General features: G+C 36.2%; 1 protein-coding gene across 4 annotated transcripts in view; it reads right to left on the reverse strand.

Moving 5' to 3' along the window:
• The window catches only part of TENT2 (terminal nucleotidyltransferase 2), a 44,383-nt gene that overhangs the window by 14,015 nt on the left and 15,846 nt on the right, over positions 1-14,522 (reverse strand). For 2 of the 4 annotated variants that reach the window (XM_027717193.2, XM_027717194.2), the window contains exons 10-13: positions 14,376-14,477; positions 12,171-12,299; positions 9,940-9,983; positions 3,848-3,984 (exon numbers count right to left, since the gene is read on the reverse strand). In XM_027717193.2, the coding sequence (XP_027572994.1) occupies positions 3,848-3,984; positions 9,940-9,983; positions 12,171-12,299; positions 14,376-14,477 (412 nt within the window). The remainder of the gene's footprint in view (positions 1-3,847; positions 3,985-9,939; positions 9,984-12,170; positions 12,300-14,375; positions 14,478-14,522) is intronic. The other 2 variants (XM_027717195.2, XM_027717196.2) reach the window with 1 other exon arrangement.

The following is a 14,522-nucleotide window of genomic DNA, read 5'->3' on the forward strand; positions in this document are numbered from 1 at the left end:
AAGCAACAAAAAAGTGACATTTCTAGCTATTTAAACTTGAAAATAACTGTTTTATCTGATAGTCTCACTAAACCCGTCTTAGTACCAAAATCATCCTGAATTAGAAATTAATTACCAACAGCAAATTATTTGTGTACCAATTTTAACCATTTTGGCTTGCATACAGTAACTTCACTGTTACCAACACAAAGCAAATATTCTCCACATACAGATTTGCAATCCGTAAGTTAACGATGGCTATTTAAACAGCTATTTCAGTTATCAGTTATTTCTGTTGTCACTGCCTTCATTAGATATGTGATCTTCAGAGGGAAGACAAGTATTTGAAAGAAAGATCAGGTAATTTCAGATGTCTGTATAATGACACTACAAATAAAATAAAAAGCTTATCTTTTCCAGAGCATTCTTACAAATCGAAGCCACTTATATAAACACACTAAGATGGATAAAAATTGCAAATATATATAACTGAATATGATACTAAAAATGATCCCTTTATTACTTGACCAATTCTACTGTGAAAAGAGTTGCCAGCAACTGCTCACTGTAATTTTTATTTTGTCATTAAAATGTAATCAATCTTTTGTCATGTCAAATACAACTTAATGAGTGAATGATCTTAAACAACTGCTACATAACTTGCAACAATAAATTTAACAGAAGTAGTCATAAAGGACAAATTCCAGGTTCCCTAACAGCATATTCAGGGGAACAAGGCCTCAGTTTGGAAAGAGACAGCCAAGTGAAAACCTGCTGCCTTCACTCACAGCTGCAGAAATGAAATCAGACACCTCCTTTGGAGTGACTGGTAAATATGGACCAGTTTCCAAATACTTTCTTTGGACAACATCTAAATGCATTTTTTTACTTGATCACATTCACTGCATAATCAGCAGACCTTTGACAATTTTAAATATTAGAGTAATAATGGAGTCACAAGCATGCTTTTAGCAAGTTCTATCATAACAAACATTATGCAGACTTGAACTCTTACAGCAAGATAATTATACAACCACAAAGGCAAAACAAGATCTGCCATATGTAGTGTGTTAGTCCAATGTATGTAGCAATTTCCAAATCACATTTCTTTGGGGATAGGGATGAAGGGTTGTAAAAGTTACTTCTTATGGACACACTGAAAGCCCCAAAGCAGAACTGTGGAAAGAGCGCTGTATAAATACATGGCAATAAGCAGTTTTCTGAAACATCTTACAGTCTAAATAAATCAAACATGTTAAAAGTATAAGGGAAAAAAACCACAGCACAAGGAGATGAACTTATTCACAGCTGCACAGCACACAAGGTGGCTTTGTTTCTTCCTTTGCCATACTCTTTGGGTCCATCCTGCCTTTAAATATTAGGCACTACCTAAAGTAAAATAAACTACATATTTTAAGTGAAATACCTGATGGCCTTTGCTAGAGTGAGGGAGAAGTTTAAAACCATACATCCCTGTCTTCTCCTACCTTCCTGACCAATACATGTAAAATAAATGAGTAGTTAAGCATTCTAAGCAGGTGGCTTCAATGACTCATTCTGTTCAAAATTATGATCTTCACACATGATCTGATCATTCTTGATTGCATACTATTCATTTAGCAAAACAGTTCCTGTGTATCAAACCCAGTAGTGCATTCTACTCCTACAAAAGACAGAAACCTACAACAATCACTTTTATGAAAACTGAAATAGCAATTGTAGTCTCTTTAGTAATCTTTTCATCAAACACATTACAGCCCAATAGTGAAAGTTCACTGGCTAGGTCATTGAAATATGGCCCAGTTTAACAGTCACAGTATCTGAAATATAATCTCAAAATTTTAGTGCATAAAAACACCAGTAAATGTTTCACAAGGAAAGCAAACCCTTAAAAAATTACTAGCTAGAGCAGTGAAAATATTCAACACATTCTGGAGTAAGATACTAGTTCTTCCATGAAAGGTAGAACTAAGAGAGCCCTGTGTTGTGTGTATTTACAAGCTTAATGAGTCAGCAGTGCTCTGGCAGCCAGGAGGGCCAACCGTGTCCTGGGGGACATCAGGCAAAGCATCACCAGCTGGTCAAGGGAGGGGATTGTCCCACTCTGCTCTGCACGGGGGTGGCCTCACCTTGAGTATTGTGTGCAGTTTTGGGCACCACAATATAAGAAAGACATTGAGCTATTAGAGAGTGTCCAAAAGAGGGCCATGAGGATGGTCAGGGGTCTGGACTGGAAGCCCTATGAGGAGTGGCTGTGGTCACTTGGTCTGTTCAGTCTGGAGAAGACCTAGGGGAGACCCCATCAGGGTCTTCAACATCCTCACAAGGGGCAGCGGATGGGCAGGTACCGATCTCTTCACTCTCACAACCAGTGACAGGACTTGAGGTAATGGCATGAAGCTGAGTCAGGGGAGGTTTAGTTTAGATATGAAGAAACTCAGTATATTCTGATTCTACTTATTTAACTCTTATCGTCATTCTCACTTGTACTGTTGTTTTCATCAGCAACTTCAAAGCAAAGATAACACATCTGTGCCTAGCATGACACTGTTCTTTGGTTCTCACTGGCTTGCTATCTCACACACAAAAAACTTTTACGACATGATCATGTTCCTCCCTATGGGCACTAATTTGTCTTCTCCGGGCAATTACCAGGTTTTAAGAAACTATATGGAAATTTACTACCTTCAAGACACCAACCCTATTCCTTTCAAACATGATTTATAGTTGTCAGGGATACACAGATGGTCAATTAAACAGTACACCTGGCTAAGTTTTAATTCTGTAGCAGAAAGAGTTAAAAAAATCTGCTGCATTAAGCGCATCATTTCCTCAAATGATTTCTCAGCTATGTAACATTGTCAACACAGGAATTCTAATGGCTATTTTTACAGGAGGTTTTTTGCGGTTTGTTTTTTTTTAACAGAATATCATGAGTCAAATGTTTAAATACTTAACAGATACTGGACAGTGGAAAAACCAGCCAGATATTCTTTTTTTCCAGTTGTTTTTTAAAAACATTTTCTTCCTTTGACATCAGCAAGTATCCTGTCTTCAATGTTACTTTTTCAAACCTTGTTTTAATCAGTTCATCTGTGTGATTAAATTTAGGTAACATTTTTCCTGATTTATGAACATCACAAAAAATAATATTTAGGGATTACCATCACTTCAAGTACCGATATTGCAGAAGTCTTCATATATCTTAATATATCCTGTCTAACAGCAGACAAAACCAAAGTCTTTCTGAACCAGCCACCAACTAGGCAGAAATCTGGTCCTGACTATGTTCACAAGCGCTCAAACCAGAAAAGTCAAATTAGGCATTTTTCCTGCATTTAGACAAGATCATCTCTATTACTTTGCCCAGGCAAACCAGAAAATTCTTCCTTACTGGAAAATACATTTACTTTCATATATGAGAAGATGACCAGCTTGTTGTTCAGTCAAGTAGTAAAGGATTCATCTAGTGCTCAACAGAAATCAGGAACCTGAGGTTATCCTTCAGCAGTGTCTTCTCATTTGCCTCTTTACCAAACATCACCTTGCCAGATGAAAAGACAGGTACTGAGGAGCAACATTATACTATAGCATAATATAACAAGCCCTAGCAATTTTTAAAGGACAAAAGTCTCTAGCTTTCGGCACCTATTTCACAGGACAGAATGCCTGGCTAAGTAGAAGATGTCAGATACTTTATCGACATTCCTATTGTCATTTAGCCTTTTCACCCTTTTCCTCCCTGTCAATTACCATTCCTTCATTACTGCAATTCTTTCTCTTCAAGCATTAGAAAGTGTTGCTATATTGAATAGAAGGAATCAAAGTTTTGCATATTCCAAACCACAAAGACAAGCTTATTACTTACTCAAATTCTGTGGCATAATATTTGAAGAAGCCTATTAGCAAATCTCCAAGGCTTGATCCATTTTTTGAGATGTAAGGAGGAATGGTACATGGAGCTTGATGAACAAGATGCAACTGCATAGTAGGATCAAAACATTCCTGTCAAAAAAAAATCAGAGTGTGTATATACATATATATATGTATATACTAAATACACACACACACACGCACACAAAGAGAGCCTTAAACAAGATGAATATATTTTTCCCAATAAGAAAGCTGCCTATCATTTGCTTGTTAGAAGTTCAAGGACAATTTACAAGCCAACAACTATTTCTCTTCCACTCCTCTCTTGATACTAGTTACTCTCTCTGAACTCAGGTGGAACCATCTTGCACAAGAGTGTGTGAGACCACCCCTTGACTTCTGTTTACTAAAGAACTTTAACATGGGAGAATCTCTGAACTGCACTGAGCTGGCTGCAGTTGAATTGAGATAAGGTAAGTAAAACTAATGCATCCATTGCCAATTTTGAACATCTATGGTACAGAAACAATCCCAAAGGAAGGCCTGACTTTTCTCCCACAGCAGAGTTCAAATTGCATATGAACCCCACTGGCAATAAAATGAATCTGCATCCTCCCACATAATGAGTTCAAAGACTGCAGTCACACTTCCTCTAGCCAAGCTACTGAATAAATAAAAAAAAACCCAACAGTGAAGTTATACAAAAACCCTGAATACACAGAATGCAGGACTTCAGCTGAAGTATGCTTTTCTTCAGAGGGAAGGGGGTGGGCATGATGGGGGTAAGAAAAGGTCAGATTTGCTATGAAAAGAAATCACTATTGCCAGCTTAAAAAGGAATCTATACAAGGCTAAATTAACATGGGTTTAGCTCTGCTCTACTGTTTCAGTGTCCATTGCATCCTTTAGGTTATCGTGATAGACTGGAATACATGGAGGAAAACATATCTTCCCGATAAACATTTTTATAACCTGGTAATACCAGGTTTTAACACTATTTTACAGCAATGTTGTGTATTTTACTGAAAATTAACCCAAGATACACAAGAGCAAGCTTCCTTCAAATAAAGGAACACATTTATGTAAATTTAGAGACTTATTCACTCATTACTGTATCTCCCCTCTCCTCCCATTCATTTGTTATTTTAAAGAGTAGTATCAGGCATAACTCAAACTTTATAGCACTAGAATAGCAGTAGAAGCACTACACACTGTAATGCTATTTCCATGTCCACAGCTGGCAGCTCTTCCTCTGAGAAAAGCAGTTAGTGATCAAAACAGTAGGACTGAAAAGTCTGGGACTTCTGTCCTCTTCTGCCAATTCTAGCAAAACTTCCTGGAACCTTGTGCAGTATCTTCGGGGAGAAAAGCCCATTCTTCTAGCAATGAAAAAATTTCAAGTGTTGATCTCACATGATACAACTTTACATAGAAAACATAGCTAGCAGAGCTCAGAATTTAACAGCTTATAATTCATCAGAAGACACCAAAACAATGGAGACACACAGACATAAAAAGCAGATACGCAGCACACAAAGATGTAGAAAGGGAACAGCTGTTCCTATGTCATACAGTATATACAATTTTAACCCTAAAGTTAATCAGAAAGGTACTAGAGTGAAAGTTACTCCTTGCCCATTCCCACAGAAAGTTACAGAGAGTCACAACAGTTGAATTCAGAACTAGCAGCATACCAGCTCAAGAAGAACATACAAGGGAGGAGGCAAAAGGAAAAACAAGGGACGATGACCTCCAAACAATACAAAATAGAAACTTAACAAAATTACTACAACAGATGTCTACTAAGACCAGTAAGTAAATGTTTGGAGGCAGCAGGCATCTTTGAAAAGGAGAACAAGATTAACTTTTTTAAGCTTTGAATATTTAAAGAACTTCTCAACTGCAGGAAAATTCTGCCAGCACAGTGAGGCTGGCATCCTGAGCAGCTAAAAAGCTGGCAATAAGATTTCAGACAAATCAAAGTTTTCCTCACTCAGAAAGGCATTTGCCTTCAAAAAATACACCTGTACTATTCTATATAAGTGCTCCAGTAAAAAGGTAAGTTATGGTCTATAGCAGCTAACCATTAAAAAACCCAACCACCTAGTTCTATAAATAATTCCCATTTCCACTTGGTTTAGTGGTTATATCTCTATGAAAATTACTCTTAAAAAGGCAACTAAGTATTGCAAAAAAGAAGGCATGACTGAAATTAATTTTCTGGAAGAAAGTAAGGTTTTTTAACACTAACTAAAGCAAAGTATTAATAACATCCTTGTGATACTGTTAGTAAATTTATTTTTTAAGCACTGTCAGTTGCTGATCACCACACATAAAGGCAAAACCAGTGTTTCATCTTTCTGAAATACAGAATTTTTTTTATGGAAGAAGTAGCTATTACCATATTAGAAAGTTTTACATGTAAAACCAAATTAGTTATTACTTAAAATTCAGTATATGGAAGATGTAATGAAAACTTCTGTCAAGAAAGTTCATTCAATATATCAATAACCAACAATGTAATTTTTTTAACATAATTTCTTAACAAAGCAATCACTCAGTGTCCAGTGAATAAGAGGTCAGACCAGCCACAGGATACATAGACTTATTTTTCTGCTTTGCCACAGACAACTCATGAAAATCCACTAGCCTCAGCTCATCTCCATTCACCTGTTGTAAAACAGGGATAACAGTATTTGCCTTCCTGTTAGAGGGACTCAGGGAATAACTAGATAAACACAACAAGGTAGATTCTGCACATAAAGGAGGTTGTCTAATAAAATGGATTTACAAAGCATCCTTCAAATTAGCTTAGTTTCAAGTAGGCAAACCCTGTAAGTTTTCCCTTTTTAACTGCACTAAAAGGCAAAAGATCCAACTTCTATTAAAATTAGTCCCTAATGCACTTACTGTGTCTTTGCTTCAAGCCACCTTAAGAGACAGAAAGGAAATTCAGGATCTGATGGAGTAAATATAAATGAGCTATCCATTATTTCCAGATACTTCAGAAAAAGGGACCCCAAAGTCCTTTTCCTTTTTTGCTAGATCTTTAATCTTTACTTGGTTGGCTGATTTCTCAAGAAACACCAGTATTGAGCAACATGTTTCATGTTCAAGCTACATAATGTTTACAGGTACACTCATTCCACCTTACACATTGGAAAGGAAGACAAGTGTACATAAAAAAAAAAATTATATTTGAGTGTCTTGATGTATAGTGAGTTTAACTCTGTAGAAGATTCTTCAAAAAAGTTTACAGTTGTAGCATCAGCATAGTATCTTGCCATTTTTTATATTCACACACATAAAATACCCTTCACCAGTCTTACAAATGAATATTTAAGTCATATTTTTACTTTTTAAAAGTGCAACTCATTATGTGAAGCAAATTGTGTCTGTCCAAGGACTGACTTCTACCTTGAGCACCACCCCACCTTCTGCTCCACAGTTTTAAGACACGACATGAAGATGACATAACAGATACAAAAATGTACTCATGCAAAGTCCACAAAATTCACTATCCACAGCACTCACAGAGACTCGCTTCCATCTTGATTTAAGGCAATACACTTGAACACTTAAGGCTGCTTGAACACTGGAGGCTCAGGCACAAGTTTCCGTCTGACTGCCAGTGGCAGCAATGTGCACCAGCTGTAATGGCCTGAGCCATTATAGGTTCTCTAGAGTTCATCTGTAAAGTCCTGACTTGAAGGCAAGTTCTACATAGACTTCAGAACCGATCAGCACATTTTGTGGGCTACTATCATCTACCTGATCTGGATAGTGAGGGCAGGAAGTCCCAGAATACAACCCCACATCTAATATGGCCCAATACCCACTCTAAATGAGAGGTTGTAAAACATGTCAGCTTGGTGCCAGCTGGAGGCTCACCCACGACAACAGAACGCACTAGTGGGCAAACCTGGTGGCTTTCCAGGACTTCTCACCCCTTCACATTTGCAGTAGGGATATACTGAGACACGGAATCTGCCTTTTGTCTCCTCCTCAATGAAAGTATGTCTCTCTTATATGGTACCAACAACGTAAAACAGAGCACAAAAGTATTTTCAGGCTGCAGATTTGATTTTGAAAAACTGTAGGTAGATGTCTGTAGGGGAGATGTAGTATTTATGTGTAGCATTAGTATGGAGACAGAGCTTTGACCAGCTACAACCACAAAAAAAACATATGGTGTCTTTCGATACTGACATTTGCCTGTGCTTTGAAATTATTACTGCAAGGTACAAGACCAAATTTGTGTTGCTGTATTTTTAATTTTAAATTTCTCTGAAATATCAGCATTCAGAAATTTTAACTTTCAATTTTTAAACACTTAACTATAATTATATTCCTAATGGAAACAGCAGACCAAAAACATATTTGCAAATTTGGGTTTATAGTAAACAAGTATAAAATATTCTTTTAATTTTGTTAGCAATCCTAGAATTCTCCAAAGGTAATCCAATCATTCTCCAAAAGTAAGATAACTAACAAGAACAAAAAATAAAAAAAAAAAATCTACATCAGAACAGGGTAAAAAGCCATTTCTTCTAGCTGTGTTCTCAAAACACAGGTACCTGCAGGTGATTTACCATTTTCACATAACACAAGATAAAACCTTGTACAAACGTTTAATTCATTACAAATTCATTATATTTTTAGTAAAAATTTATAGTACAAATTCATTATATTTTTCAGGTTTTGATATTGTATACTTCTGCTTTAATCATACAAGGCATTAATGTTTGCATAGTACTCTGAAGGCCTTTACACAGTTCAAACACTGTGTAAATAAATTTATTTCGTAAATGTAAATAATTATAATTTTTATTATAATTTTGGAGGAGTCAAAATTTACCAATTCTTAACAGTTTTATTTAAATAACATGCTACACAAAACTTACAATACTACAAATTCAAAACCCTATCAGACAAAGCTAAGTGTACAAGAAATGAAAGACAACTTCAAATGCTTTTCAGCCCTCTCAGTGAAGAAATGAGAAGGCATATAGTACCATAAAAAAAAACAGAGGAAAAGATAAAGACCATAAAAATGTAGCACAGGTATGCCTAAGCAGATTCACAATACAGAAATAAAACTGCAGTGTATTATCACTCAAAGCTTTCTTCTGCATCTTGATTACCCTAATTACCCATAACGGCTGACACCATAGTATTTTCTCCCTGATGTACAGTGTTATTAAATATTCCCATTTCAGCATTATAGGAAATATATGCAAAAGATAGAATGGCTTTCTGATACTACCTCAGCACAACTGTCAGCAACAAATTACAGAAACATACAGGGACAGGGACATCAAACTATGTGAACTATGAATAAAAAAAAATTAAAAAGTGACACTAGAGGAAAAGTAAGGAGGAAGAAACCAAGGAACTTCAGTAAATAAGTTATAGCATAGAACTATTCATCAATAGCGCTGAGAAATATTTAGGAGGGTAGATCTTACTTCTAGATCATCTTCCTTAGACTAAATCTCATTAATAACAGTCCTAATTCTGGAGGGATCAAAGCATATTGATTCACAGAATTCACTGGAAGTGAACGGAGTATGATCTGGATACAACAGATATGGATGTATGATCTGGACACAAAGTCCCAAAAAGGTGTTTTCTTGTTGGACTGAAGCCAAATTTTGTTATGTCACAAAAGTTTGCGTAGTAGATATTTATCACTCACTCTGCACACAGAAATATCAGGCAACTCAACAGCTGTGGGAGGGTATGGAATTCTGAAACACCAGAGTTGGATGAAAACGTAACATATTAAAAATAGGAACCAGAAAGTTACAACTGACACAGGGATATTTTCAGGCCAGTATAAAGGGAATTAAGTCAGCCGTTTTCATTAGCACTTGTTTCTACCTGTGTGTGAAATCTTCTCATACATAACAGAATTTTCACTACAGAAATTATCAAAACAGCAAATAACCTCTTTCACACTTATGTTTAGCAGATCAATGACCAGATTTACAGACTTAATCCATTAGAGACAGTTAAGAAATTATATATTTAGATAAGCAAGGTCATACACATATATTATGTAGTAAAACCATAAGAAACACTTACTGGGTAATTTTTCTGGAGGGACGGAAGGATGGGTTCAGGTAGGGCTATAAAAAAGAGAAGCTTAAAGTTACTGTGATTCACATAATTCACAGGAAGCATTATCATATCAAGTACACTGCAGGGTTGAGTTGAAATTTTGTCTTAAAAACATCTATCAAGAACTTCACTTTCATGTCTTTTTTAAAGTAAAAGTTATTCAGCAAACATTTCTATTACTATATTTCCCACTATATAGTACCATAAGAAGTTTATTCAGCTAAGGGAAGCTGTTATCAAGATACTACTATATGCAGAAGGCATGAAAAATTCTACAGCAGCTGGGTACAACTTCATTTCTCAAATTTATATTAATTCATGGCTATAAAAACATCACTTGGATTCCCTAAAGAAAAAAATTAGAGAGTCACTCTTTTTTTTTCCCCTGTGTCTAATACATATGATTCCATCATAGCATAAGTCTACAGATAATGCAAAAGCACACATTTTTCAGCTGCAAAGTATCATATACTGAACCTCCAAAAGTAACCTAAAGAAAAAATACCCAACACACTTACTAGGCATTGCTACAAAATCCCTACAAAATACATAAATACAGTCTAATATTGTTAGCCGATCTACTAAATGGCAAACATGTTATAACGATCATGCAGTCGTTAATGATACAAACACAAAATGAATTAAACATTTGCCATGTTTTATGAAAATCATGGATTGGGAGAGCATCTCTTGCACAGCATAAAAAAGAAGGAAAAAACTTATCACTCAGATTAGATGATAAACCAAAATCCAAAACTACTGACATGCCAGTCAAGCTTTAGAGCAGCTACCAAATTACTAGAGCACTCCTCAGACTAAAGCTTTAACATCATCTCTTCAGCATGTTTTTTTAAAGAACTGGTCTACATCATTCACTAGGGAGAATAATAACTAAATTCAGTACACGAGACTTGGGACTTAGTTGACCCTTCTAAGAAGCTCTCACAGGGGAAGAGATGTTACAGAATCCTTTATCTATAGGGACTAAGAATCAGAACAGCAGAATTCTCAGAATATGCTTCGAGTATCTTCAAAGAGTATAATATACCTACCAGGTCTGCTAAGACAATGATCACAGCTTCTTTAATAATATTTTTATTTTATTTGCGAGTGTTTAGAAATACGCAAGAGCTCATAGTTCTGCAATATTTTGGATAATTTCCAGTCCTCTGCCCCACTAAAACAAAAGGCAACAAAATCTAAGCAATACAAGCAATCAAGATATTGTATCTGGGCCTGCATGCTTTACTAAGAGGATGGACTTTTCCCCTAAAGCTACCACTTATCACTAACATTTGCCATATGAGTTCCGTTTTCTTACTCTACAAGTTAGTTAGACCTGTTATCTGGAAGAAAGTTCATGTACAAGATACTGATGTATCTATAAAATAAACTGAAGCCACACTAAACTTGTGTATGAAGACATCCACAGGAGTATAAGACTGTGGAAATTAATTAAGTAATACAGGAAAGAAATCTACCTAGTGAAGACAGGGCCGCTATTTATTGCAAAAGAAAGCCTTCGGTTTGTTCCCTCTCCAGTAACATGAACAAAAACACTATTAGAAGTTCTAGGATACGGTTACTTCCAGGAGAATTACATGCGTGTAGCAGGAAAAAAAACACCTTTAAAATCTTCATGAATAAAACATCAGAACCTAAAGAGATGGTGCTAGTTACATGTACAGACCCACATCTCAGGTGGTTTTTTTCTGCAGAAAAGGCTGGTGAATCACAGGTAAAAGGCTCCTCTTTGGTTTGTAGACTTCTGATCCTCCCCAGACAGCTGACGGATCACAGCTTTGCATGAAAAGGATTATCTGAACCTTTTTTCCCCTCCTCTAGAGAGCTATGCCAGCTGCCACACATGATTATAGCTACTGTCCTCATGCATTTTTGTTAACTAGTGCTTATAGTTACACAGTGTCCTGCAGGTACATTTATTTAAATTTTTTAAACCTTTGTAAAGCTAGTAGCTCTGCTTCCAGAGAAGAGGTCCACTTGTTAAAGACAAATGCAGCACTAAGGAAATAGAGTAAATGCACTGCAAATCTTTCAAAATTACTTACTTTCAAAATTCTTACTTTCAAATCTTTCTTGTGGAAGATGATTACTGTGTTTGATTTTATTAAACAGGAAAACTACACAGATACGAACTTAAAAGAGGCAGTTTCAACATGGAAAAAAATACTTACTCTGTAAATAGTGCAAAACCATCAGCACAAGACTGTAGCTGCTTAAAGTACCACGACTGGCATCATTTATCTCATGAAAATTTGCCCACTTCTTAATAACCAGTACTAATGGACGAACTCGATTCTCAACTGCAAGTAAAATAAGTACATCTCAAAAAAAGTATATTTAACTATACAGCAATTATTCAACATTTGTTCCTACTTAATCAACATATTTTTTGTATTCTAAGGTTACCTTTCGGAAGCATTTTATAGAATTTACTTAGTTATTCTACAACTACTATCCATCCTATAAAAATCAGAACCAAGTATTTGCATTTGAAAAGATTCTTTTGAGTAATAAGATCATTATAAATGGGTATGTCAGGAAATTTGCAGGTAAGACAAAACTGGATAGATCAGTCAATACAGCAGTGTCACATTTGACTTCAAAGCTCTCTCCAGTTCCTTATACTAATTTTCCCTGAATTAACTTGCTGCCGGGACAGACCCTAAGTTATTTTTTCATTGAGGGCAGGGAAAAGAATTCTCCTTGTTGGAGGACACAGACCTCATTCTTAAGTTTACCTCAGGATCCATAAGGCAGTAACCTATGCATACAAACATAAATTTTAATTTTGCCTTGTCCTCAATAGCTTTTTATGCAGATGAGATGTTAGATAAAATACCTCTTTAAATCAAGACATATTCATTTCATGAGGAATGACATAAATATAGTCATATTCTAGGTATGATCTTCCAAATTTCTGGGGAATTAATATCTTCTAATTAAGGTAGTATATCTGTTGTAGGGAGGTATCACTCACCACAAAATTCTAGGGACCTAGCAGCATACTTAATTTATTATTTGCAGATACGTGGAAGCAGATCATCAACTCAGTCAAGTGCCTTACAACAGCCTTGAATACTTGTATGTTCTGGAGTATCTTTTATAACCTGACATTGTTATGCAAGGTTTTGTACTCTGCACATCAGGACTGGAGGACAAAAGACATCCAACAACTGCATCAGTTGCTTCAGCACCTATGCCCATCTAAATGCCACTCTTCTTCTCAGAATCAACATCCTAGATCTGGAAGACCTCTTGGAAACAACAAAACTCCTTAGCACCAGTCACCTTATTCCCAACATTGTTCACCCGTGGTTGAAATAAAAAAATGTAACTATTAGCACACTAACTGTAAGATGCTAAGAATTACTTTACAAACGCCATATGAACATGCATTAACTGAAATAGGATTTTTCCATGAGAGAAAAATGCAAATAAGCTCCAATTCCAAACACGATTCTTTAGTGTGTGTGTCATAGAAGAGATTTCTTTTCAGCTGACCTCATTCTGAGATATGTTTTTCTGTCTGCTAGTGCCTGTAATTAGTATATAACAAAGTCAGTGTGCAATATGGCCAGTAAACTTTCTCTGATACTCTGATACAAGGTACCCCCTCAAGAAAATGCTCAGTAATGTCATTTGCTCAAAGTTAAAAAGTCTAGCTTCCACTAATTGAAAAATACCTAGCAACAATTGCTGACAATTGCAGACACGTCTCCTTTGGCAAACCACTGGTAACACGACAACACAGACTTCAGTTTCTAGGTCTGCCTAATCTACCTACATCTTCTGTGGACATTCTGCTTCACTCATCTCGCATCATCATCTCTGATGTTTTCTACAGCACCCATGCACCAACAGAGAAAGGCTAACTTCAAAAAAGACAGAAAAACACCCACAGAAATATTTCAGAGTTTTGGCTTTTTCATTACATTGATTAACTGTCCCCTTTTCGCCTGAGCATCTACTTCATTATAATGCAACAGAGAGACAAATACACCTACCACATTAAAGGTAATTTGATCTTTTTTTTTCTCCCATGCAGGGTAACACCCTTCAACCACACGCTTAAGTGACCAGGATAACACTTCTAACACTATCCACCCTTGCTGATATGACTGCAAAAGAGACAGTTTGATAAAAGTTTCCATTTAGTTTTGTTTGCCTTACATCACCTGAGGGTTTTCTGATCCAAGGAAGACAAGACAGACAAGCTGTATGCTTGATATAGTTTGTCTATTTAGGAAGGTCCAGCACATCAAGGAGATATTTTCAATCATAAGTCTCCCTTAGCTATTAACTCACTCCTTGACCTCAAGAAAATAACAGTATTTATCCTTCATTAGGAGGCATGAAGTTAATTTTGCTGGCCTTACAAAAGTGGGCACCAAGGTGGGATACTAGGACCCCTTCCACCGCTCTTTTCCCATCTGGACTCATCTGCCTTGCAGTGATTTCCTGAAAGGAATAAGGGAAATCTGTGGCAGAAGGTAGAAACAAATATATCCACATTAGACTTGGTG

The sequence above is a fragment of the Pipra filicauda genome, unplaced genomic scaffold (genome assembly GCF_003945595.2).
Source record: "Pipra filicauda isolate LSUMZ 115617 unplaced genomic scaffold, ASM394559v2 scaffold34_size3990699_pilon, whole genome shotgun sequence".
Lineage (NCBI taxonomy): Eukaryota > Metazoa > Chordata > Aves > Passeriformes > Pipridae > Pipra > Pipra filicauda.